The sequence below is a fragment of the Rhinopithecus bieti genome, unplaced genomic scaffold, assembly GCF_001698545.2.
Source record: "Rhinopithecus bieti isolate Rb0 unplaced genomic scaffold, ASM169854v2 scaffold_12409, whole genome shotgun sequence".
NCBI classification, from domain to species: Eukaryota; Metazoa; Chordata; class Mammalia; order Primates; family Cercopithecidae; genus Rhinopithecus; species Rhinopithecus bieti.
The window spans coordinates 158,777-185,730 of record NW_016807057.1 but is presented as its reverse complement, the minus strand read 5'-3'; the positions used below and the strand labels follow the sequence as shown (position 1 = coordinate 185,730).

At 38.8% G+C, this 26,954-nt stretch overlaps 1 protein-coding gene across 1 annotated transcript; it reads right to left on the bottom strand.

Moving 5' to 3' along the window:
• Positions 1-1,667: 1,667 nt before the first annotated feature.
• Positions 1,668-4,855, bottom strand: FIBIN (fin bud initiation factor homolog). The gene has a single exon (XM_017879824.1). It carries the CDS (start codon positions 4,244-4,246, stop codon positions 3,611-3,613), a length of 636 nt encoding a protein of 211 aa, XP_017735313.1. The 5' UTR covers positions 4,247-4,855; the 3' UTR covers positions 1,668-3,610.
• Positions 4,856-26,954: the final 22,099 nt, after the last annotated feature.

Genomic DNA, 26,954 nt, shown 5'->3' with positions numbered 1-26,954 from the left:
TTTTATTTGCTTGTATATCTCATTAGAGAATCATCAGTTAAGACCGAGATCATAGTAAGGTATATAAGATATTACACAGGTTTAGTCTTGAAAATAGTACCTAGGCTTTCTAGGTCTCAGCTGTAAAAGTAATGATAATAATAAAAACAGTAATAACAACAAGTAAAATTTATTGAGGATTCACTATGTCTCAGGTACGATTCTAAGTGCTTGACATGTATTACTTCATTTTATGTATATATGTATGTATGTATGTATGTATGTATGTATTTATTTTTTGAGACGGGAGTCTCCCTCTGTCGCCCAGGCTGGAGTGCAGTGGCCGGATCTCAGCTCACTGCAACCTCCGCCTCCTGGGTTTACGCCATTCTCCTGCCTCAGCCTCCTGAGTAGCTGGGACTACAGGCGCCCACCACTTCGCCCGGCTAGTTTTTTGTATTTTTTTCTTAGTAGATACAGGGTTTCACCGTGTTAGCCGGATGGTCTCGATCTCCTGACCTCGTGATCCCCCATCTCGGCCTCCCAAAGTGCTGGGATTACAGGCTTGAGCCACCGCGCCCGGCCTACTTCATTTTATAAAATGCTTTCCTCATGCAGTTTGTTGTTAGAATTAAGAGAAATGACCTAGGCAAAGTTCTTAGCACAGGGCCTTACCAATAATACTGAGTTTTCAGAAAAGTTAGCTGTTTTTTAATTGTTACTATACTTAACAACAACAACAGCAACAACAATAATAATAATTGCCTCCTGTTCCAAATAAAACTCTAAGAGGCTTTTTAAATTTCTTACTTTACAGATGAAGCCCCAAGGCTTTGTAACATCCCAGAATGACCAACAACCCAGCTCAGTGCCTGGCACAAATTAAGTGGTCAACAAATACAAAAATAATTAATATCCTAACTTGTATAGATTCGTTTGCAAGTAGATTTTGCAGAGAAGAGAGTGTGTAGTTTTCTTTCGATTCTCAAAATAGTCCATAGTCTAAGAAATAAAAAGAACCACTGCTTGAAAAGAGAATTTGTCACTGCATGAATAACAAGGTCTAATAAGAATCATGAGGAAGTAGGGAGGAAAGATTTGAGTAGGTCTGGCTCCTCACCCTGAGAAGGTTTGGAACAGCCTTGTGATGTTATTCTCTGGGCTGGCAGTTCAGAGTTGTTTCCTCTCCCCACCTAGAAATTCCCATTTGCCCTCTGAGGCCATTTACATAAGACTCTGTGGGATTACTGGCTGTACATCTAGGCTTGAGTGGAGTGATTGGATGCCAGGTAATTTCATTCTGGTTTTGTAGGAATCATAGAATGTTAGCACTGGAAAGAACCTCATACATAATCTATTTAAGGGTTTTCAAATTTATAGCAGATGTGTTACCATTCCCCTTCTTGCACCCATGGAAGATATCTCTATTTAGGGATGACACTCTTCACTTCTGTGTCTTTTGAATCTTTCTTAACATAACATTGTATGGAAGCATTACCAATAGATTGAAATTAGCATGCACAGGGAAAACAGTTTTCCATCACTGTCACATGTCCAATATCCTCCCATTACAGCTAGGAAAATCAACGAGATGACATTTGGTAAGTCTGAATTACCAAATAATTACTGTGAAGTGAGTGATATAAATGTTTTGAGGCATTAATGATTGTGACTTCAAACTACAAACATTTTAGTACCAAATATGATTTTATTTGCCACTGTTATTTTTTCCTCATTTTTTTAGAATAAAGAAGGAAACTATTTTAAGTGATCATTAATCTTCTTTCTACACACAGGTCTAAAAGCAACAAAATGGGGCCCTGAGTAACAAAAGAAGTTATAAGTTATTTTAAGTACAATAAGTTAAGCAAAATTTCAGGCATTCGACCACTCTCTCTCATTTCTCAGTATCCTTAAAAAAATTAGTTCAGGCAAGCCCTGTACTTAAATTTAAGAGACTAGGGGCTGTTATAACTGACAGAAGATAAGTCACTTAGCCTTTCCCAGCCTCAGTTTCCCCTACTGTAATAGAAAGATATTAGACAGTTCATAGGAATGGAAAACTTGTTTTCTTATTCAAGGGAGAGGAGAAAATAAGTGTCTGTTGAATAGAAGAATATGAACATTATTTATTTTCGTGTGTGTGTGTGTGTGTGTGCATCTGTGCATATATGCAACAAGAAAGCATATTTAAGGTGAGAGTAAGAATTGGCTAGGGAAAGATACTAAATAAAGTGCATCTCCACCTTTTAAAGCCATTAATTAAATAATGTAGACCTGGCTTCAAAATTAAACATCATTGTAGTTTATAACTTAGGATAGAATGCTTGCTCTGCATAAGGGTATAGGGTATGAGCCTTGTCAGAAACTTTTCCAATTGAGTTTATGAGAAAAACTGCAGAAAATTTGAGTCTTTAAGCAGACCTATAGGGGTCAAATTTAAAATTCTGGCAATGGCTAGACTTTTGTTTTCTTGTGAGGATGTTAGGGTGACTATGGAGAGAATTGCCAAATATGTAGCTATTCCCCTTCCTATTTATTTATTCATATTTATCATATAAATATACTCTAAGTAAACTGGCTTAAATCCAGTTTACTGGCTTAAATCTCTCTCCTTTTGCATTGGCCCCTTTTTGAAATATGGAAGTTACAGATGTAAATTACAAAGTAAGCCAGTATTATATGAAAACATGTTTATTGCCTGAATAATAAAACTTAGCTAAGGAGTTATTAGAATTAGAATTCCCCCTACTTGAAGTACAAGTTTCCAATAAACAAACAGAAGCAAAACCCCAAATGAGAAAGAATACATTGGTAACCTAAATCATAGGCATTTGGGGTATGTTCAAACAATCTGACTACTTCTTTGTAATTTACTATAGCGTTGATGACAAAGCGTAGACATACAATGAGAAAGAGCACATCAGCATATCAGTGTGACTGTGCAACCACTACAAAGCTTGGCCTTCTTAAATGTGACCACTTTAACTTACACACACCCACAGAGGCACCAGAAATCTCCCTGCAAACGCGATTTGCCTATAGTTTTGTGGCAATACTGTTACAAAAAAACAAAAACAACTCTCAAACCATGGTTAATAAATAAGAGAGAAAAGAAGTAACAAACAGCTTCCACGGGTTGGCAGGCATGCAAAGCAGCACCTTGAACTTCATTTGAAAAACAATCAACTCAGATAGCTTTTGGAGCCCAGGAGTGAAGGCTAGAGGCTAAAAGGAGCTACGCACTATTATGTTTGGGTATTTCCACATAATCTGCAGGATGGGGAAGTTTAATTCCCCACCACATACAACTGTGCTCTTTTAGATGTGGCTGAAACAGGTATCTCTGCAGAATTAGAAAGCCATCTAGAAATGACATTGCTTAAAATTGTTCTTTCCAGGTGACAATTCCGTAACAATCACATAAATAATGTACAGAAACAAAACTAAAACAAAATCACTCGTCTCCAATTTTTCTCTTTTTAAAGATGACCTCAGATTTGTTCTCAAAGTGCAAATCTAGATATAAAAAAATAGTAGGTATGGGGGAAATGTAGCCCCATCTTCTGTCCCCCACCCTCCAAAGCGGGGCTGATTTGATTCCCTCTCTCCAGCATTTGTACCCTTCCACCTATACTTTAAGATAATCATTTTTCAGCCGGCCCAGTCGGGTCCCATGGCTCCTAATGGTGAGAGCCAGCAGCTCGTATTTGTCCCTGAGCCCCACAGAGATGTCCAGTGTCTCCTTCAGCAGGGACCTGGTGTGGACCAGCATTCCCAGAAAGTCCTCGTTGAGCCTGCTCTCCTGCCGGCTGTCCTGTTCCTGGCCCTGCTTGAACTTGCTCTCCAGCTCAGTGAGGGATTTGTCCGAGTTGGAGTAGGCATCCCCGATCTGGTGGGACTCCCGCCGCAGGTACTTGCCATAGCTCTCTTCCCCGTCTAGGTCGTAGGAGATGCTTTTGCTGATGCCCTCCAGCACGCGCCCAGCATCCTCCACCTGGCGGCCCAGCACGGTGAACTCCTCCCGCAGGGTGAGGCTCAGCAGGTTGCCGGCCTGGCTCCCCTCCCCCTGGGAGCAGCGCCTGTGGTCACTCACCCTGAAGAGCAGCTGGCACTTCTCGGGGTCATCGTTCTCCTCATAGTCCCCATCGGGCACGAAGTAGTGGTGCAAAGTCCCATTGGACATCTCTGGGTAGAGGGGGCCATCGAAATAGCCTTGACACAGATGGCAGAAGAAACTCATGCAGAGGAACTTCAGAAACACCATTCTGGATATTCAGGATGGCCAGAGACCCCAGGAGGAGACTTTTCACCCAGGCACAAGGAAGGGAGTGTCTTTGCGAGTCAGCGTCTCCCTGAGACAGCGTCCGCCTCAGTCCCAGCCGGCTTGCTGCTCCCTGGCCCCCAGTCCCCAGCAGGCTTCATGTGGCTCTGCACACCAGCGTCTGGGAAGCGCGGCCGCCACAGCGCAGGATGCACCCACCCTTGCGCCCCTCGCTCGGTGACTGGAACTCCTCCCGCACAGGCGTAGCGAGGAACCCCTCCTCCGGGGCGCTGGCAAGATGCTGGCTCTGTAGCGCTCCTCTCGGAGTTTCCCCTTGCTCCCGGGAGATGGAGTGTGTAGCTGGAGAGAAAGGCTCTTGCCCCCTGATAGTATTTCAATTTCTGGACTGGGTGGGAATGCGGAGCTTTTCCTTTGGCTAAAGATATCCTGAGGATCTCTCTGCTCTCAAATTACAGCTGGTTTCGTCAGTTGGAAGCCAGGGAACAAGTTTGGAAAGAAACCTCTCACCAGGTCTCCGCTATTAAAGGTACAGGGTCACTTTTTAAAGATTGAAAGGGAAGACTCTACAATAGAATTCAGCTCAAAAGAGAAAATGAGAAGAGAATAAATGGAATTTCTACCACAAAAAACCCGGTTTGTTATTGACATACTGGGAGGGGAAAGAATGATTACCCTGGAAAATGCCATTTCACGTGTCTCAATAAATATGAGTTAGGTTGGATTTTTTGAGTATATCTATTTTATCTTTAAAAGTTTGTGACTTTGAAGGCAAATTTAAAATGTCAGAAATTACAGTTTTGTTTGAAAATGATTGGTAAATTAAAATTGATATAAACAATACTTGGGATGAAATGAAAATACAGAAAGTTGTTTAATGTATAGTCATTAGTATGTATAAGAACAGAAGCTGAAAAATGAAATTTTGCCAGCTTAGTAAGTTAAAGGACAATGAGATCCTTATTTAATTTTATGAGACAATGCTAAGCATCTGCAGTGAATCTTGAACCTAATACTTTTATAGTTGCTGCCTCTTTTGAGATTCTTGAAAGCTTTTGAAGAATGTTTCTGGTACTATTATGCCCATTTTCCAGATGGAGAAATGAAGGAGCAAAATGTTAAGTGAATTGATTATAGTCACACAGTTAGACTACAGTTGAGCCAGAACTAATTGTCACAAGGTCTTTTAATTTAACTTGGGGCAATAAAACCAATTTTTTTTTAACCTGGCCATTTTAATTTCTAATTTATGAACTGATTGGCAAATGGTCATCGTAAAGGTCATTCATTTGTTTAATGAATATTTCTTGAGCATTTACTGTGTGCCAAAATCTATTTTAGGTACTGGGAATACAGCCGTGAACAAAAATAAAGACAAATCCTTGACTTCCTGGTGTTTACATTCTGGGAAATAGAAAACTTAAATTTGTGAAAATACGATGGGCATGGTGGCTCACGCCTGTAATTCCAGCACTTTGGGAGGCAGAGGTGGGTGGATCACTTGAGGTCAGAAGTTCGAGACCAGCCTGACCAACATGGTGAAACTCCATTTTTACTAAAAATAAAAAAAAAATAAGCTGGACATGGTGGTGCATGCCTGTAATCCCAGTTACTCAGGTAGCTGAGACAGGAGAATTGCTTGAACCCAGGAGAGGGAAGTTGCTGTGAGCCTAGATCACACCACTGCACTCCAGCCTGGGTGACAGAGTGAGACTTTTTCTCAAAAAAAGAGAAATATGTAAATAAATAAGATGTATGTTGGACATCAATAGGGCTGTTGAAGAAAGGAAACAGAGGGAGCGTGGGAAAGCAGAAGCAGGCAGTGGTCCGGTTTCTACGGGTATTTTCTCTTTCTTCCTTGAAATGTAACTGAAACATTCATGTTGACTTGCCATTGTTCCATACCTCCCTCCCTCCCCAAGTAATAAGGGACTGGCTTTATTCAGACTCACAGTGCCACACTGTTCTGGGACTGTTATACTCATAGTCATCACTTCCATGGATATAAGCAACCCAGACGCCTGCAGAGAAAATGAGAAGTCTGGTTAAGTAACTTGATATTTTGCTGATGTGGTATCACATGCATAGAGTTTCTGAAGCATATTGACTGCACATTTTCATTCTTATCCAGATATTTAGCATCATGAAAACATTGACCAAAGGAGTTTTCCTAATGTTTATGCCAAGTGGAAGACCAGGGCCTATTTCACTCCATCCCTGAAGAAAACTAACTTCCTTCAGTCGAAAGACTGAACTGTTGGACTCAAGAGCTACATTGCTTCATTCCTTTTTCTCTGGGACATTCAGAAATGACAACAGATGGGTTCATATTGGCTGCTTGACCGAAGAAGAGAAGAGGAATTTACTCTGATTCATTCCATTTCTTGCACAATCTCTCTCTGACTTACCAACAAATTCAATTAAGCAAACCTATATTAAGCACTTACTACCTGCTCTGCAGGGTGCAGTGTTAAAGTGATCACAGACACAAAGATGTGCAATAAGAAGTTTAAGCCTACAAAGAGCTTGCTCCCTGGTGGGAGAGTAGGGCATATGCTCACATAAAGTTATCATAGGAAGGGTGAAGAGTGTTTACTTTCTTCCTGCAATGACCTCATCTAAAGATACACACTCCATGTTGTGTATTAGAAAGGAATCATTTTGGTACAAATAACTAAAAGTCCACCTCAGTCTAACTAAGGGCATTAACTGACAGAAAGCCTTAGATTAGATATTCAGAGAAGGCTTGGTCCAACCTAGTTTTTCTCTCACTATTTCTTGGTTCTATGTCCTCGGCTTATATTCATGCATGGGCAGTCTTTTGTTTGTGTTCTAAGATGATTACCAGTGTCTTCCAGGGCTATGTGCTTCTTTATTCATATGTAACAGGAATGACAGATTGGATTTCCTGGTAGCTCAAATGCAGCTCCCTCAAATCAGCTCTAGTGGTCATAGTTGGCCTGATTTGGATCATGAATATGTCTTCAAACCAGGCTTCCTGTAGTGAGGTTTGGGATTATAACACTTTACTTAAGACAATAAGCTTGAAGCTGAAGGCAAGGTATCATGCAGACTATGTGGCTGGGTGATTTAGTGGTCTGTTAAGGAAAGGAACAGTATGGGAGTACATTCTGGGGAAGTAACCATGAATAATTCCCCTACCTTACAGTTTTGTCTTCATTAACCACATCCAAGAGAAACTGCCACCCTTGCTGCTAAGTGTTGACCAGCTGGGTGTGTGAAGGAAAACACCCTGATTTGTAGTATTTGTTGATTTCCTTAGTCTAAATACTCTCACAGTGGCCAATGTCATTGAACTCAAAGTTGGGAAGATGGCACAGTAGTACACCATTATATAATATTCCCATTATACAGATACATTCGATGCAAGTAACCCCAAAAGAATAAAAAATAGTAAAAACCTGGTAAAATAATTAAGAAGTGATTAGTTTTGCATATATATATTCTCTTTATTTTAACATAGCTTAGTTAAAAGTTTAAACAGTTTGTTTGTTTGTTTGTTTGTTTGTTTATTTATTTATTTATTTATTTTGAGACATGGCCTTGCTGTGTTGCCTAGGCTGGAGTGCAGTAGCACAATCATAGCTCACTGCAGCCTCAACCTCCCAGGCTCAAGTGATCCTCCTGCCTCAGCCTCCTGAGTAGCTGGGAGTACAGGTGTGCACCACCATGCCTGTCAAGTTTTTGTATTTTCTTTTGTAGACACAGGGTTTCATGATGTTGCCCAGGCTGGTCTGGAACTCCTGGGCTCAAGAAATCTGCCTGCCTTGGTCTGCAAAGTGTTGGGATAACAGGCATGAGCCACTGCACCCAGCCAGTTTATTTTTAAACAATGTCCATGTTTAACAACTGACTTGGAAAGTAGCACAACATGGCCTTTTGATTAAACGCTTCATGTTCACTTTTAAAATGTTTTTAGTTCTATGTTGTTCATATGTGCCCAAGTCCATCTTGGACTGCTAAGGTTAGAACTGAGGTGGGTTTCTGAGGGTTGACCTAGAATGAATAAAGCCAGAGGAAATGTCTAAACACAGAGATGCCAGACAGAGGACTTTGTAGGAGCCCTCTTGAAGAGTAAAATCAAGAAGCACCATCTATGGATAAGGACAATAGTTGAGTTGAGTCGAGGCTGAAAACCAGGGACCAAATTAAAGGACAGAAACTGGATGCATTTAGGGATAAAGGAGGACCTCAGGAGTAGTGGCCAGAGTTGTGTAAGTAAATAAGTGAGCATCATTGCCCAATTCCAGCTGCTTGTATGTGTGTAAACACTACTACACAGTGCCAGCAAAATTTGCTAGCTCAAGAATGACTTATCCTTTATCACTTTCAGTGTACTTTAAATTTTTCTTTAGATCATTTATCACTTTAGAGAAGAAAGTAGAAATTTAGGTTGGAATTATGAGTCTAAAGATCTATGTGACAGATCTTTAAATTCTGTGACTTCTCCTTGTCAAAGGCTTTTGTGATCTACTTACTATTTCTGATTATTGTAATAGTATAACTTTCATAGAAAAGAGTATAAGGAGGTTTTGGGGAGATTAGGTTGCACTATGCAGCCTAGCCATCTATCTCCCAAAGGGGAGATGGAAGCCCTCATTTTTAAGATTCCCTCAAACTGTCAGGTTGAGTCCCTGAACCACATCAAAGGAGAAAAAAAAACACAACAAAAACAACGAGTGCTATTCTAAACCAGAATAGGCGTCCCAAGGTGGGAGGAGAGGTGAAAACAAGAAGAGAAGGGGAGATAAGGGGAAGGACATAGTACTTAGCACTTTGGGGATTAAAAAATTCAATTAATAGGTAGTCAGTATTTACTGAGCAGACATTGTAGAAGGTGAAAAGGACAGAGGGGGAGAAATGGATAAAAGAAAGAAAGAAAAACAAGAAGTAGGAAGAAAAGGTAGCGAGGAAGGAAGGATAAATGGAAAGAAGAAAAAAAGGGGAGAGTGAAATAAATTTTGATTATTTAGTCTATGCTTTTTGTTACATTAACTCAGTGAAGTGAATATAATTATTTACTACAAGAACATTGGTTAGAGGCACAGGGAGAATTAATTAAAAAGAATAATCACAAACAAACTTCCTATCAAATATAGACAATAAAACACACCTATGAAGACAATGAGAATGCTTGCAAGGAAATAAGTATAACGTGGGAAGGCAGTCTGACCAATTTTCACGACCTTTCTGTATTAGTGAGAATATCAGAATATGCTTTGATATGCTATGATAACAGATGTCACAAAAATGCTAACATCAAATTCTAGTTCACTGCAGGTCAAGGTAACTCAGCAACTTTCCTCTATGTAGCAACTCTGATGTACCATCTGCAATGTGGGACCTCCTCGGTTGGTTCAGCAGGGGACCAGGGCTCTGGAGAGTCTGGTGCTGTACTTGAATGCATTGGCTCAGAAGTGACACATGTCACTTTGGCATTACAGGACATGGTCCTGCCTCAGTGCAAAGAGAAAGGGAGTCTTACCTTTTCATGTGCCCAGAAGGAGAGAAAAACCAGATGTGAATGTTCACTAGGTGTCTCTACCACACTTTTCTGCAAGAAAAGTACCTATTAGAAATGCTCTAAAAATGCCAAACAGGGAGTGAGTATATAAGTTGTGAAATGCATTCTACAATAATGCAAATATTTCATATTTCCAGTCAAGATAGAAGACACAAGCAAAGAAAAAGACTACAAACAATTTATTATCATTATCAGATTCAATGAATCTGATCCTTTCTGCCCACTTCGCCCACGAACACAGTACACACCAAATCACAGAAGAGAGGAGCTAGGGAGAGTCAAAGAGGTGGAAGTAAGAATCCGAAGGAAGGGAAGGAGGTTGAAGGGATTGGTGCTACAGGAAGCTAGAGGGGAGAAAACATCCTAAGAAGTAAGAAGACTACAGATGAGCCTGACTGAAGGGCATTCTGGGGACACAGGTACTAGATGTAAGTTATGTGGGGGCAGTCAGAGAGGAGAGACAGGAGACACCTAAATCATCAATAAGAAGATGTAATCACTGAACATGAGTGCAGGAGTTCATTCAGAAGAGGAGAATGCTACAAAGAGGTTGGGTCTTGCACTAGAGGATCAAATAGTGTTTATCTGTGTAGTACTGTACCATGCTCATGTAAACATGTAAGAAGGACTCGGAGTTATTTGGGAGAAATTTAACTACCAATTTACACTCTTTAATGGCCTCCCAGTGCACTTAGATAAAAATATAATCTCTTTAGCTGGCCTACCAGACCTTGAGTTGTCTGGTCCCAGCCTCTAAATTTCCATCTCTTGAGATGTCCAACTTAGTTTCCTATGCTCAAGCTATACAGGCTTCTGTAAACACTTGCATCTCATCTGAAGGTCTTCACTTATGCTATCTCTCTGCCAGGATCCCCCTTTTCTAATTTCTTTCCTGGCTCACCTCTCATATCTTCGTTGTAATTTCATTTCCTCTAAAAGTCCCTCCTTGATTTCTGAACATTAGTTAGTTCTTCCCATCATTCCCTTGTAACTGGATCACAGGAGGTACTCAGTGAATACATGTTGGCATCCCAGGTAAAATTGATCACTTACTATTTAATGTTTTAACAAGATGATTTTGTAGTTAGTGTTTCACTGGCACTTTTTCTTTGTTCTTTTATAGTATGTATTGCATTGTATTGGAATATTTGTTAACTTGTCTCTCTCTCCCACTAGACTGAGAGTTCCTCAAGGGTATGGATAAGGGTATATTTTATTTGCTTTTATATTCCTTGTGATTAGCACAGAGCCAAGCATATAGCAAGGGCCAAACATTTTTTTAGTTGTTGTGATAGCTAAACTGTAGAATTTAAGGAATTCTGTTATTTAATAATGGTCAGATAATTTGTCTGTTTGAATACATGTTTTGTCTGGCCAACAGTCAGCCAGTGATGGTCTCACTCAATCTGAATAATCTTGGCAAGAAAGAAAGGAGAGAGCCCTATGAATTCCAATGTTCAGAACATTCAGAAGGGAGTATCACTCAGAAGGGAGACTTTTGACCCATTCTAAGTAAAGTATGCACCAATCTGTACATGTAGTCCTAGTGCACTGTGGTCTGTAAAGTAGAGAAGTATCAGACCACCCGGCAGGATAATGCGCGGCTTGCCTGGCAAAAATTTTCACTTTTCTTCTGTTGAAAGTGCATATCCTGGATTATGATCCAGGCAGGTCTGGAGAAAAATCAGACCTTGTTTATTTTCCCTCTGTAAGCAGTGTTTTATTTTTCCTTGTCTTAGTCTGTTTGGGCTGCTATAACAGAATTCCATAGACTGGATGGCTTATGAATAACAAAAATTTATTTCTCACAGTTCTGGAGGTTGGGAAGTCCAAAATCAAGGTACTAGCAGATTGGGTGTCTGTGAGGGCCCACTTCATAACTCACAGATGGTGGTCTTCTCACTATGTTCTCACGTGGTGCAAGGGGTGAAGGAGCTCTCTGAGATCCCTTTTATAAGGACAGTAATTCTGTTCACGAGGGCTCCACCCTCGTAACCCAATCACCTCCCAAATATTCCACATCCTAATATCATCACATTGGTGATTAAATTTTAACAGGTGAATTTATGGGGACACAAATATTCAGCCAATTATATTTCTCATCAATTTAATTTTCAGGCTTGAAAGAACTGGGGAAATGAGAAGAGGCGGAGAGATAGAGGATAAGAAAGAGAGTCTGCCAGTCTCACTTCAATTCTGCAAGCACTTTGTTCAGCAACCACAGAAGGAAACAAGGAGTAGATGTATCTATACAATCTGTTGGGGAGGGAGAGGAGTGGCATACAAAGAGTCTGCAAATGAATGCAATGGTTGGAAGTATAGTCATACACTGCATACCAACGTTTGGTCAATGCCACACCACATATATGATGATGGTCTCATATGATTATAATAGTATACTTTGATTGTACATTTTGAAATGTTTAGATAAGTCTTGATACACAAATATCATTGTATGATAATTGCCTACAGTATTCAGTACAGTACCACAATGTTGTACAATTTTGTAGCATAGGAGCAACAGGCTATACTGTATAGCCTAGGTGTGTAGTAGGCTATACTATTTTAGGTTTGTGTAAGTACACTCTATGACATGTGCATGATGATGAAATTGCCCAAGAACACATTTATCTGAATGCATCTGCATCATTAAGCAATGCATGACTGTATACAGTGAGGGTCATACAACGTGCACCTACCAGCATGTGCAAAGAATGATGGTTTGGGAAAGTAACAGCTCATATCTATTTGGGAAGAGAAAAAGTGTCATGAGACTTTTAGGCCAAGAGCCACTGACTGAGGTTACTAAAGAAGAGTGGGTCTGAGTCAGTCTGTCTCATTACTCAGGGTAGTATACTGTTTTCAGTCTGAACAAAACTTGTAAAGGAGGCCATAAAATGGTCAAACTGATGACAATTAGAAATCAGCTGGGTTAGGGAGTGGAGGATATGGCGAGGTTAGTAACAACATCTTTCTTTTCTTTGTCAGAAAACAAGAACATCTTCCACTGTTATGTTTCTTGGTTCTTGGCTGCCTTTCTTCCAGATCTTGAAGATTTAAAAATTGTCCTGCAGTGAACAAGTCCTTGATTAGCTTTTTAATCCTAATCCAAATACAATTTTAATTCTAAAGAAATGCTGCTGGAAGAGGATAACACAGGCTATTTTGGAGATGAATCAAAATGGGCTTGGCATTATTGCCTTTGGGAGCAGAAGTCTGATTATGCTTCAGAAAGTTTATTTCCAGATTTTAGTTCCAGGGTGGAACTAACTTACTCCACTTCTTATTTTGCAGCTTCATTTGTCCTGCGTAATAAATACGCACACTTTACTTCTCACTTCCTTTACCTACTCCTTAATTGACCTTTATTGCTGATGACCCTGATAACTTCAAATGTCAAACAGATGGAGGTGGAAGAGTAAGCTCATCCAGATGTTTGCTATGTAAGAAATCACTTAAATATACTTTTTAGGCATTGAATCTCAAGAGAATAATTTTGGTTACAACTATGATGCTCTTCAATCTGACCAACTTCAAGTAGGTGCTCAGTAAACATTCGTTGATAGAAATATTAAGCAAATAATTTTTTTAAATTTTGGTGTTTTTTATTTTATGTATTTATTTATTTTTTAATTATACTTTAAGTTCTGGGATATATGTGCAGAACATGCAGGTTTGTTACATAAGTATACATGTGCAATGATGGTTTGCTGCACCCATCAACGCATCATCTACATTAGGTATTTTTCCTAAAGCTATCCCTCCCCTAGCTCCCCATACCTGGGCAGGCGCCAGTGTGTAATGTTCCCCTCCCTGTGTCCATGAGTTCTCATTGTTAAACTCCCACTTATGAATGAGAACATGTGGTGTTTGGTTTTCTGTTCCTGTGTTAGTTTGCTGACTCAAGAGGACTCAAGATACAGACTTGAGGTATAATTTGTCTTAGTCTGTTTTGTGTTGCTATAACAGAATACCTGAGACTAGGTAATTTATAAAAATAAAGTTTATTTGGCTCATGATTCTGGAGTTGGAAAGTCCAAGATTGGGCAGCCCATCTGATGAGGGCTTCATACTTCTTCAATTTGTGGCAGAAAGTGGAAAGGGAAGCAGGTGTGTGCAAAGAGACATGCAGGAGAGGTTGGAGTCACTGCTCTCTCAGGAACTAATTAATTCTCTAGAGAGTGAGAACTCACTTAACTCCTGCAAGAGGGCATTAATCTATTCACCCATGAAGCAAACAGCTTCCAGTAGACTCCACCGTTGAACACTGTCATATTGGGGATCACATTTCAACGTGAGTTTTGGCAGGGGCAAACCACTCCAAACCATAGCACAATTCATTCACGTGGTCAACACTGTCCGATAGGGGTTATATATGGTGTAATTAAGGATTATTGAGACAGAGGAGACATAGTCGTTCACTGATGACATTTTCCTGCAATATTTTTGTTTATGACAAATGAATCTTGATGTGTTGGTAGAGAGTCTGGGTCACAGCTAATCACATGTTTAGCAGGCTATGGCAGCTGTGTAAAGAATGAAATGCAAACAAAACAATGTAAAGAGCTATAGAAGACAAGTATAATAGATTTTATTTCATTAAAAATGTATGTAAAAATCATTACAGTCACAGTGAAAGGAACTGGGACAAGATTTGCAACAAGTTTTGATAAGAAATGGTTAATCTACAATAATAAAATGGTCCCCTAGAAGCAGCGGTGCTCTGAGTCTCCTATTGAAAATACCATAACAAGCATGTGACTCCTTCACCAGCAACCAAGGGATCAAGGTTCTCTCACCAAAATTGAGTAGAAGGCTGGCGTGACCCACTGAAAGAAGGAAGAGCAGTGTATTGGAACAGCCCACCTGAAAGCCACACAGGGCAGGGATGCCCTTTTCCCCCAGCCAAGGAAGGAGGTAAGTGAGTCCACTATGTTCCATGAAAAACTGTGCTTTTTTCATGGAACTGTGCAACCCACAGATTGGAAGATCCCACTCACGAACTCACGCCACTGAGGCCTAGTGTTCCAACCCTGGAACAAACAGATTCTTACAGCCTCTCAGCTGGAATCTGCTTAAGCCTACTGAACTCCCAGAGGGAGGGGCGACCAGCACCAGCTGCAGCTGCCTGCTGTCTAAGCCATTTGAGCTCCTTGGGGGGAGGGGCAGCAGCTAGCAAAAAACAACCTGATGGAGCTGAAAAACACAGCATGAGAACTTCATGAAGCATACACAAGTATCAACAGCTGAATCGACCAAGTTAAAAAAAAAAAAATCAGAGTTTGAAGACCACCTTACTGAAATAAGGCATGCAGACAGGAATAGAGAAAAAAGAATGAAAAGGAATGAACAAAGCCTCCAAGAAATATGAAACTTCATAAAAAGACTGAATCTATGATTGATTGGAGTACAAGAAGGAGACAGGGAGAATGGAAACAAGCTGGAAAACACACTTCAGGTTATTTTCCGGGAGAACTTCCTCAACCTAGAAAGACAGGCCAACATGCAAATTCAGCAAATACAGAGAACATCATTAAGATACTCCACTAGATCAACCACAAGATACATAATCATCAGATTCTCCAAGGTGGAAATGAAGGAAAAACTATTCAGGGTAACCAGAGAGAAAGGCAGGTCACCTACAAAGGAAAGCCCATTAGATTAACAGTGGACCTCTTGGCAGAAACTCTACAAGCCAGAAGAGATTGGGGACCAATATTCAACATTCTTTTTTTTTTTTTTTTTTTTTTTGAGACGGAGGTCGTCGCTCTGTCAGCCCAAGCTGGAGTGCACTGGCCAGATTCTCAGCTCACTGCAAAGCTCTGCCTCCCCAGGTCACGCCTTTCTCCTGCCTCAGCCTTCCCGAGTAGCTGGGACTACAGGCACCTGGGCCACCTCGCTGGCTGTTTTTGTATTTTAGTAGAGCGGTGGTTTCCCGGTGTTGCCCAGTATGGTCTCATCTCCTGACCTTGTGATCCGCCCGCCTCGGCCTCCCAAAGTGCTGGGATTACAGGCTTGAGCCACCACGCCCGGCCTCAACATTCTTAAAGAAAAGAATTTTCAGTCCAGAATTTCATATCTAGCCAAACTAAGCTTCATAAGTGAAGGAGAAATAAAATCCTTTATAGACAAGCAAATGCTGAGGGATTTTTTTTTTTCCACCAGGCCTGCCCTGCAAGAGCTCCTGAAAGAAGCACTACAGAAAGGAAAAACCAGTACTGGCCACTGCAAAAACACACCAAAATATAATGACAAATGACACTATGAAGAAACTGCATCAATTAGTGTGCAAAATAACCAAATAGCATCATGATGACAGGATCAGATTTACACATAACAACACTAAACTTAAATGTAAATGGGCTAAATGCCCCAATTAAAAGGCACAGACTGGCAAACTGGATAAAGAGTCAAGACACATTGGTGTGCTGTATTCAGGAGACCCATCTTACGTGTAAAGACACACACAGGCTCAAAATAAAGGAAAAGAGGAAAAGTTACCAAGCAAATGGAAAGAAAAGAAAAAAAAAAGCAGAGGTTGCTGCAATCCTAGTATCTGACAAAACATACAAAGATCAAAAAAGACAAAGAAAGGCATCACATAACGGTAAAGGGAACAATTCAACAAGAAGAGTGAACTATTCTGAATATACATGCACCCAATACAGGAGCACTCAGATTCATAAAACAAGTTCTTAGAGATGTACAAAGAGATTTAGACTCCCACACAGTAATAGTGGGAACCCACTGTCAATATTAACACCCACTGTCAATATTAGACAGATCTGTGAGACAGTAAATTAACAGGGATATTCAGGACTTGAGCTCAGCTCTGGACCAAGTGGACCTGGTAGATGTGTACAGAATACTCTACTTCAAATCAATAGAATAAACATTCTTCTCAGTGCCACATGGCACTTATTCTAAAATCGACCATATAATTGGAAGTAAAACACTCCTCAGCAAATGCAGAAGAACTGAGATCATAACAAACAGTCTCTCAGACCACAGTCCAGTCAAACTAGAACTCAGGATTAAGAAACTCACTCAAAACCACACAATTTCATGGAAATTGAACAACCTGCTTTGGTATGACTCCTGGGTAAATAATGAAATCAAGGCAGAAATGAAGAAGTTATTTGAAACAAATGAGAACAAAGAAACAACACACCAGAATCACTGGAACACAGCTAAGGCAGTGTTAAGAGGGAAATTTATGGCACTAAATGCCCACATCAGACAGCTAGAAAGATCTCAGATTGATACCCTACCATCACAGTTAAAAGAGCTAGAGAGGCAAAAAGAAACTAATCCAAAAGCTAGCAGAAGACAAGATCAGAAAAGAAGGAGATAGAGAAATGAAAAACTCTCCAAAAAATCAATGAATCCAGGAGCTGGGCATTGAAAAGATTAACAACATAGATAGACCATTAGCTAGACTAATGAAAGAGAAGAGGGAGAAGAATCAAACAGACACAAAAAAATGATAAATGGGACATCACAACTGACCCCAAAGAAACAAAAACTACTATAAACACCTCTAGCAAATAAACTAGAAAATCTAGAAGAAATGGATCAATTCCTGGACACATACACCCTCGAAAGACTAAACCAGGAAGAAGTTGAATCCCTGAATAGACAAACAACAAGCTCTGAAATTGAGGCAGTGATTAATGGCCTACCAACCAAAAAAGCCCAGGACCAGACAGATTCACAGCCAAATTCTACCAGAAATAGTAAAAGGAGTTGGTACCATTCCTTCTATTCCAAACTATTAAAAAGGAGGGACTCCTCCCCAACTCATTTTATGAAGGCAGCGTCATTCTGATACCAAAACTGGGAAGAGACACCACAATAAAAGAAAACTTCAGGCCAATATCCGTGATGAACATTGATGTGAAAATCCTCAGTAAAATACTGGCAAACCAAGTCCAGGAGCACATCAAAAAACTTATCCACCACTATTAAGTCAGCTTCATTCTGGGGATGTAAGACTGGTTCAACATATGCAAATCAATAGATGTAATCCATCACATAAACAGAACCAAAGACAAAAACAACATGATTATCTCAACAGATGCAGAAAAGACCTTTGATAAAATTCAACATCCCTTCATGTTAAAAACTCTCCATATACTAGGTATTGATGGAATGTATCTCAAAATAACAAGAGTTATTTATGACAAATACATAGCCAATATCACACTGAATAGGCGAAAGCTGGAAGCATTCCCTTTGAAAACTGGTACAAGACAAAGATGCCCCCTCTCACCATTACTATTCAACACAGTATTGGATGTTGTGGCCAGGGCAATCAGGCAAAAGAAAGAAATAAAGGATATTCAGATAGGAAGAGAGGAAGTAAAATTTTCTCTGTTTGCAGGTGACATGATTTTATATTCAGAAAACCCCATCATCTCAGCCCAGAAACTTCTTGAGCTGATAAACAACTTCAGCAAAGTCTCAGGATACAAAAATCAATGTGCAGAAATCACAAGCATTCCTTTACATCAACAATAGACAAGCACAGAACCAATCATGAATGAACTCCCATTCATGATTGCTACAAAAAGAATAAAATACCTAGGAATACAGCTAACAAGGGATGCGAAGGACTTCTTCAAGGAGATCTGTAAACTACTGCTCAAGGAAATAAGAGAGGACACAAACAAATGGAAAAACACTCCATCCTCATGGGTAAGAAGAATCAGTATTGTGAAAATGGCCATACTGCCCAAAGTAATTTATGGATCCAGTGCTATTCCCATCAAACTACCATTGAACTTTCTTCATAGAATTAGAAAAATAAACTATTTTAAATTTCATATGGAATCAAAGAAGACCCCATATAGCCAAGACAATCCTAATAAAAAAGAAAAGCTGGAGGCATCATACTACCTGACTTCAAACTATACTACAAGGCTACAGTAACCAAAACAACATGGTACTGGTACCAAAGCACACATAGAGACCAATGGAGCAGAACAGAGAGCTCAGAAATAACACCACATATCTACAACCGTCTGATTTTTGACAAACCTGACAAAAACAAGCAATGGGGAAAAGATCTCCTATTCAGTAAATGGTGCTGGGAAAACTGGCTAGTCATATGCAGAAAACTGAATCTGGACACCTTCCTTACATCTTATACAAAAATTAACTCAAGGTGGATTAAAGACTTAAATGTAAAACCAAAACCATAAAAACCCTAGAAGAAAACCTAGGCAATACCATCCAGGACATAGGCATGGGCAAAGGCTTCATGACAAAAATGCCAAAAGCGATTGCAACAAAAGACAACATTGACAAATGGGATCTAATTAAGCTAAAGAGCTTCTTCACAGCAAAATAAACTATCGTCACAGTGAACAGACAATCTACAGAATGGGAGAAAATTTTTGCAATCAACCCATGTGACAAAGCTCTAATATCCAGAATTTACAAGGAACTTAAACATATTTACAAGAAAAAAACAACCCTATCAAAAAGTGGGCAAAGGATATGAACAGACACTTCTCAAAAGAAGACATCTATGTGGCCAACAAACATGAAAAAAATCTCAACACTGCGGATCATCAGAGAAATGCAAATCAAAACCACAATAAGATACCATCTCATGCCACTCAGAATGGTGACTATTAAAAAGTCAGGAAACAACAGATGCTGATGAGGATATGGAGAAATAGGAATGCTTTAACACTGCTGATGGGAATATAAATTAGTTCAACCATTGTGGAAGACAGTATGGCAATTCCTCAAAGATCTAGAACCAGAAATACCATCTGACCTAGCAACCTCATTACTAGGTATATACCTAAAGGAATATAAGTCATTCTTCTATAAAGATATATCCACATGTATGTTTACTGCAGCACTATGCACAACAGCAAATACATGGAACCAACCCAAATGCCCATTAATGATAAATTGGATAAAGAAAATGTGGTACGTATACACCATGGAATGCTATGCAGCCATAAAAAGGAATGAGATTTTGTCCTTTGCAGGGACATGGATAAAACTGGAAGCCGTCATCCTCAGCAAACTAACACAGGAACAGAAAACCAAACACTGCATGTTCTCACTCATAAGTGGGAGTTTAACAGGAAGAACACATGGACACAAGAGAGGGCAACAACACATACCAAGGCCTCTTTGGAGGTTGGGGTGAGGGGAGGGAACTTAAAGGATGGGTTAATAGGTGCAGCAAACCACCATGACCCACATATACCTGTGTAACAAATCTGCATGTTCTGCACATATATCCTGTTTTTCTTTGTTTTGAAAGAAATAAAGGAAAAAAAAATCCAAGAAAACCCAGAAATGGTTAATCCGCTTAGAGTAAATTGTGCTCACTGAAACCGGTAAGAAAAGCATAGCACCCCAAAAGATAAATGAGCAAGAAACATAAATAAGCAGATTTCAGTAGAGAAAATTATGTACCTATTTAATAGATAGCATTAAGACTAATAAAAAGCCAAAAATAAAAAAGAATAAGATTTTTTTTCCTATATTTTGGTGACAAGAAATATATATCTTAACACCATATGGACACAGAGAAACAAACATTCTCATGTATTGGAGGTGAGGCTATAAATCTGTTTGATCTTTCTGCAAAGCAATATGGTTATTTGTGTCGGGAGATTTAAAAATGTTCATTTCATGGAATACTATGCAGCCATAAAAAGAATGAGCTCGTGTCCTTTGCAGGGACATGGATAAACCTAGAAACCATCATCATCAGCAAACTAACACAAGAACAGAGAACCAAGCACCGCATGTTCTCATTTATTAAGTGGGAGTTGAACAATAAGAACACATGGACACAGGAAGGGGACCATCACACACTGGGGCCTGTCGGGGGGTGGGGGGAAAGGGGAGGAAGAGCATTAGGACAAACACCTAATGCATGTGGGGCTTAAAACCTAGACAATAGGTTGATAGGTGCAGCAAAGCACCATGACACATGTTTACCTATGTAACAAACCTGCACGTTCAGCACATGTATCCCAGAACTTGAAGTAAAATTTTTTAAAAAGTTATTTTCCTTTGGCCCAGTAATGTTGCTTCTAGAATATATGCCAGAGAAATAAACAGAAATGCGTGAAAAATATTGTGAGCAAAGATGTTCATTGCTGCACTGTTTCTAAGAATAGAAACCTGGAAACAAGGAAGATAGCTCAAGTAGTAAACAAACAAACAAACAAACAAAACAAAACTTAATTGCAAGGTTCTATGTGTTAGAAATATTTTGCAAATTTTGAAAATTAAATTTAAAAATGTTTCTAGCAAGATAAGAAATGATTATGATACACTACTGTATGAAATATGCTTAATACAGGAAACGACAACAAAATCAAGAATACAAAGCCAAGACAGCAGTATGACAAAATGTAGCATGCTTACTTCTACGGAGAGATTATAGACAATGCGGATATTCTTCTTTGATCTGGTCTTTAATTTGGTGTGCATTGCCTATATTTTCCACAACGGGATATATTATAAATTTTAGGGAGAAAAAGGAACAACAACACAAAAGGAAATAGGGCCATGCGTGGTGGCTCATGCCTGTAGTCCCAGAACTTTGGGAGGCTGAGGCAGGCGGAGCACGAGGTCAGGAGATCGAGACCATCCAGGAGATCGAAAAAAAAAAAATTAGCCTGGCGCCTGTAGTCCCAGCTACTCGGGAGGCTGAAGCAGGAGAATGGTGTGAACCTGGGAGGCAGAGCTTGCAGTGAGCGGAGATTGTGCCACCGCACTCCAGCCTGGGCGACAGAGCGAGACTCCGTCTCAAAAAAAAATAAGGGGGGAAATAGTACAGAGGGGCAGAAAATCTTGGGCCACATTCTAAAAGCATTCTCCTCCTCTGGCTTCTGACTTCATATTCTTTAGGTAGAAACTTCGCTGACATCCTGATCCTGGGCCTGCAAACTTCAGGCTCTCATTTGTATTAGTCTTCTAAATCATTTCACTCTGTAGACAATACACAAGCTCTTTGGATTCAGCAGACTCATAAATTCATTCTATGGTCGAAATACAATTAGCATGTTCCATTACTGTGGACTTTGAAGTTAAGTTTCTGGTTTTTCACGAGCTGGGATTTTTATTACTGGAAATGGGGTTTGGTTGGAAGGCCAGGTGAGGAAAGATATAATCCTTATGTGTTGTAGCATGTTATTTTGTGATAAAGCCTCTCTATATGAAACTAGTTGTGTCAGAGGCATTTGAACTAGAGTGACTCCATGTTGAATAGGGACTGGGTAAGATGACCTGCTGGCTGCGTTCCCAGGAGGCTAGGCATTCTTAGCCATAAGATGTTTATGGTTAAGGAAGCAGATTAATAATGTTTACTAAAGAGACCCAGGACTTCGTAGACCCAGGAAAAATCCTGATGTCCTGATATCTCAAGAACAAAAGCATTTTTAGTTTAAAAATTAGTTTTGCTTTAAAGATATAGATACTTGCAAAAGTCGGCAGTTACACAAAGATTAACAATCCTATGTCTGGAGGCCTTGTACTAGATGATACCTTCCCCATTTTTTTTTTTTTTTTTTTTTTTTTTTTGCTTTGTTATCTTACATATAAACAAGCATTGTAGCTAAGGTGGGCTCGTTCCTCCTCTTACTGTCAGGAACACCCTGCTCTGTCTATGGAGTAGCCATTCTTTTGTTTCTTTACTTCTTTAATAAACTTGCTTTCACTTTACTCTCTGGACTTAACTTTGAATTATTTTTTATGTGAGATCCAAGAACCCTTTCTTGGGGCCTGGATTGGGCTCCCCTTTTGGGTAACAGAGAGCTAACCAGAAACTCTAAAATCCAGGAAGTATAGTCGACTGAAATGATCCAGAACAATTGGATTTAAATTTCTTTTCCTTTCTCATTTTCAAGGCCCTTGTATGTTTATTAAGACAATTTCTGCTTCCCCAGATTTTGCCTCACACCATCACATAAATGGAGGGGATTTCTAGTAGGCAGTGTGAAAGGAAGATAAAATCTTGGGACCCTAAACTCACTATGTGAGGGGAAAAGTAAAGCTTGGGGACAGAGTCATGGAAGAAAAACTACCTTCCTTTTGTTCCTAAACAGATAGCTGCAAAATATTAACAAAAGATTACATAGCTCCCCAGGTGGCCTCTTTCACCCTGACAATGTTAGGGTGACAATGTTAACAGCTTATGTTCACAGGTGAGGGACAAAGACAAGACTAGAAATCATCCCTCCAGCCACCCGAAGATGGACACACATTTGACTTCTACTGTGTGTTTGCTTTGTCTTATGTTAAATGCAGATTTGCTGAGCATAAGACAAACGCATGATTGACTCTTCCTCTTTCCCTTTCTGGACACTTTTTCCCCTTTAAATATTGAAGTCTTCAAAACCCTCTTTTAAAAAATCACAAGCCACAGATCCCACTGTAGCTTATGTCTCTTTTTCTTAGGCATGTCTGCAATCTTGGCAAAATAAACCTCTAATTTATTATAAATACATATATGTAAAATAAATCTTTGATTGAGACCTGTCTCAGACATTTTTTGGTTTACAGTAGCTTCATAGCCTAATTTGTATCTGGCAATGTACATGACAAAAAAATGTAAGATCCACATCTATAGATACCACATTTTTTCCTTTCATTTCTTTTAATATAAATAAAGTTTTCCCTCAGGGCTGTTTAAACCAAGTTTGAAGACGTAAGATTGTCCACATGCTAATGTTATTGTAAAGAAAATAGAGGAAAAGGTATAATTTCCCTTTCTCAAAAATGAAAAATAAAGAGGACAGGTTTTAATAGAATTAATGACAGAATGTTCCTTGGTCCTAATATTAATCATGGAATATAACTTTTGAAATATTTTTTTTTCAAAGTTGTGGAAAAAATAAATAAAATGAAGTTTGGATTTTAAAATGTTTAAAAACAGAACATGTACTACTGGGGAGGTCTGCCTACTAGCCAAGTAACTGATGTGTTTAGAAAGACTCAATAATCTCTAAGATAGAGAACACTGTTTTTAGTTTTTCCCCAAAGTAGATCAGTGTCTTGTACAAACTGACAACAAATTATAATTTATGAACAGTAGAAAGACTGGTAATTTATAATAACACTGTTGTGGCAGCACAGTAATATAATAGGTCTGCAAATATTTGGTATAGAGAGAACACAAGATAAGAGTTCTCAGTTTTTCTTAGATTGTATTAGTATAAGGACTAGCAGTCACTTCACTGTTGGGTATGTGGTAGAAGTGCATACACATGTTCAGTTAAGATGAAATGCGGCTTTCTGCCCAGGATATCATCTTCCTTTCGTCTCTTCCTCAAACGGTTTATTGATAATAGTTTTATCTCCAAAATGGAAGCCAAATGGAAAAGGACAAAGTGATCCCAAGAGAAAAAAGAACTCTGTCAAGAATAATATAAGCAAGTTTAAAAACAACCATATATGACTTGTCATTAAAAAATTTGCTTTCCACTTGTAGAATGATTTTTTAATGAACCCAATTAGAGGAAAATATTTCTTATTTTTAGCCTTGTGAGCTCTCCTTGACTCAGGTATGGCTGCATTCCAAAGCTGCTTGAAGGGAAGAAAGGGATTAGCTGTGGAATGGTGAATTCACTATAGTTTCCACTCATGGATATAAACTTTAACAGCTGTCAAGAAAAACAAAAAGTAAGCATTCTGGTGTTACATGTATATAAAAGCAAACATCAGGCTTTTTGGATATATTGGGATTGTAACTGCTTTGCAATGTTTAGGTTAACATTTCTGTGTTTTGCTCTTACTTCAGATATTTTAATATGTTAAAATTCTGGCCTTAGAATCCTAAATAAGAGGAGGTTTCTAGGTATTTTAATTTGGGGGAGAACACCTGTTGATTGAGAACTGTCATCTCAAATAACCAAAATCAAAATACCATGAGAATATATTAACCCAAATGTTATAGTTAAGACAAAAAACCATGTTGATGCGCTTCTGAAAAAAATGGAATAACAGAGATTGAATATACCTTCCAACCTGAAATAACGAAAATACCAGACACAATATATTAAACAACAGTTTTCAAGTCATTGGCTTTAGACAATGGAGGACAGGGACTTCTGGGAGATAGGAAACCAGCCCCATGTAGGGAAGGGGAACCCAGGTGGAGCCCAGTGGCTTCCTTGAATTGAGAAAATGAGGTTGAAAATCAAAATACCAGCAAACAATTTTGTAAACTGGCAAGCTGCTTCTAAAATTCATATGGAAATGCAAAAGATCTAGTATAGTTAAAATAACTTTGGAAAAGATGAATACATTTGGACAACTTGTACTATGTCACTTGAAGATATAGTAAAGACTTCAGTTATCTAAATAGTGCTATGCTGGCATCAAAATAGAGAAAAGAACTATGAAAAGAACAGAGAATCCAGAAGTAGACTTGCACATTCATCATTAATTGATTTTGACAAAGTTGCAAAAGTAATTCAATGGAAAATAAGTTTTTCAACAAGTGGAATTGGAATGCAAGTTGAGCATCCTTAATCATAAAATTCAAAATCTGAAATGCTCCAAAATCAGAAAGATTTTTAGCTCTCACATGATGCCACAGGTGGAAAATTCCACACGTAAGTACTTAACATAAATGTTTCATGCACAAAATTATTTTAAATATTGTATAAAATCATACAAAAGACAAAATTGACAAAGGTGACTTCATCAAATTTAAGAACTTTTCTTTGAAGACTTTGTTAAGAAAACAGAAAGTTATGGCCTGGTAAAAATTATTAGCATATCACATATCTGGCAAAGAAGTTGCTATCAGAATGTATAAAGAACACCCCAAATTTGATAATAAGATAGCAAATAATCCAATAAAAATGAGCAAAAGATTTCAACAGACCTGTAATCTAAGAAAATATATGCATATATTGGGAAATATGCATATGAAAAATTGATCTACAATATTAGTGTTATGGATTTGCCCCCTCCAAAACTAATGTGGAAATTCATTCCCTAATGTGCTAATATCAAGGGATGGTACCTTTAGGAGGCGATTGGGTCATGAGGCCTCTGCCCTCAAAAATAGATTAATCCGTTCATGTATTAATGGAATTATGGGTTAATGAATTAATATACTTACACAGGAGCAGTACTGGTGGCTTTATAAGAAGAGGATGAGATCAATGCCTACTTGAGGTAAATGTAAGAAAAAAATAGAAGAAGATAAATCTGAGCTAGCATGCTTAGCTCCTTCACCAAGGGATGCTATAAACAGGAGATATCCAAAATGTTCATCAAGAAGTGAAAAGACAATTGCATTATATTTAAAATATATAATACTATTCAGCAACAAAAATAAATGAACTATTGAGAGTGGCAACAACATGGAAAAATTTTAAAATAATTACGCTGAATGAAAGAAGCCAGATAAACAAGAGTACATATTGTATGATTTCATATATATTTAATTCTAGGAAATTCAACTTAATTTAACTTCTGGGGATTACGAACATGTTCATTATCTTGATTGTGGTGATGGTTGCACAGATATATAAAATGTGAACTCATATGTCTGTCAAATAACCGTATTTTATACTTGAACTATAGCTTATCACATGTCAATCAAACCTGAATAAAGCTATTAAAATGTTATTTCACCTAGAGCAATATTGTAAATATTTGTTAAGCAATCTTTCTTTTTGTAGTGTAGTTGGAAAATCCAGACTTGAAAGACCTAGATTTCCACTCTTTGCCTTGGCAAAGCAACTTGCACTTTCTCATGGGTTCAAAATAAGCCATGAAAGAGGCAGCCAGAAAATGAGATGGTAGTGGTTCTGATTCAGTAAGATCACTCTTGCCATGATGGTGTAAATGGCTCAATTCAAAATATACAACATGATAAATCCAGCAATAGGATGCCACTAGAGCAGAAACCAGATATGATGAGGACACCACAAGTTACAGCCAGCGAAAGATTGGTAATTTATGTAGTAATCTTTACTCTTTCTTCATATGTTATGGTAACATAAAACATTCTGAGAGTCTTGCTGACCTCCAACATCTTCAGATGCAACAGGTCCCTATGCCCTATCTGCTACTGCTAGATCTTGGAAGTGTGGGACATTTCTTTTAGTTGCCTATCATTTTGCAGAGCTTCCCCAGGAAAAAGGCCTG

What these genes read in the sequence shown, in the direction of transcription:
- FIBIN (XM_017879824.1), bottom strand. Translation starts at nt 4,246, where the DNA reads ATGGTGTTTCTGAAGTTCCTCTGCATGAGTTTCTTCTGCCATCTGTGT.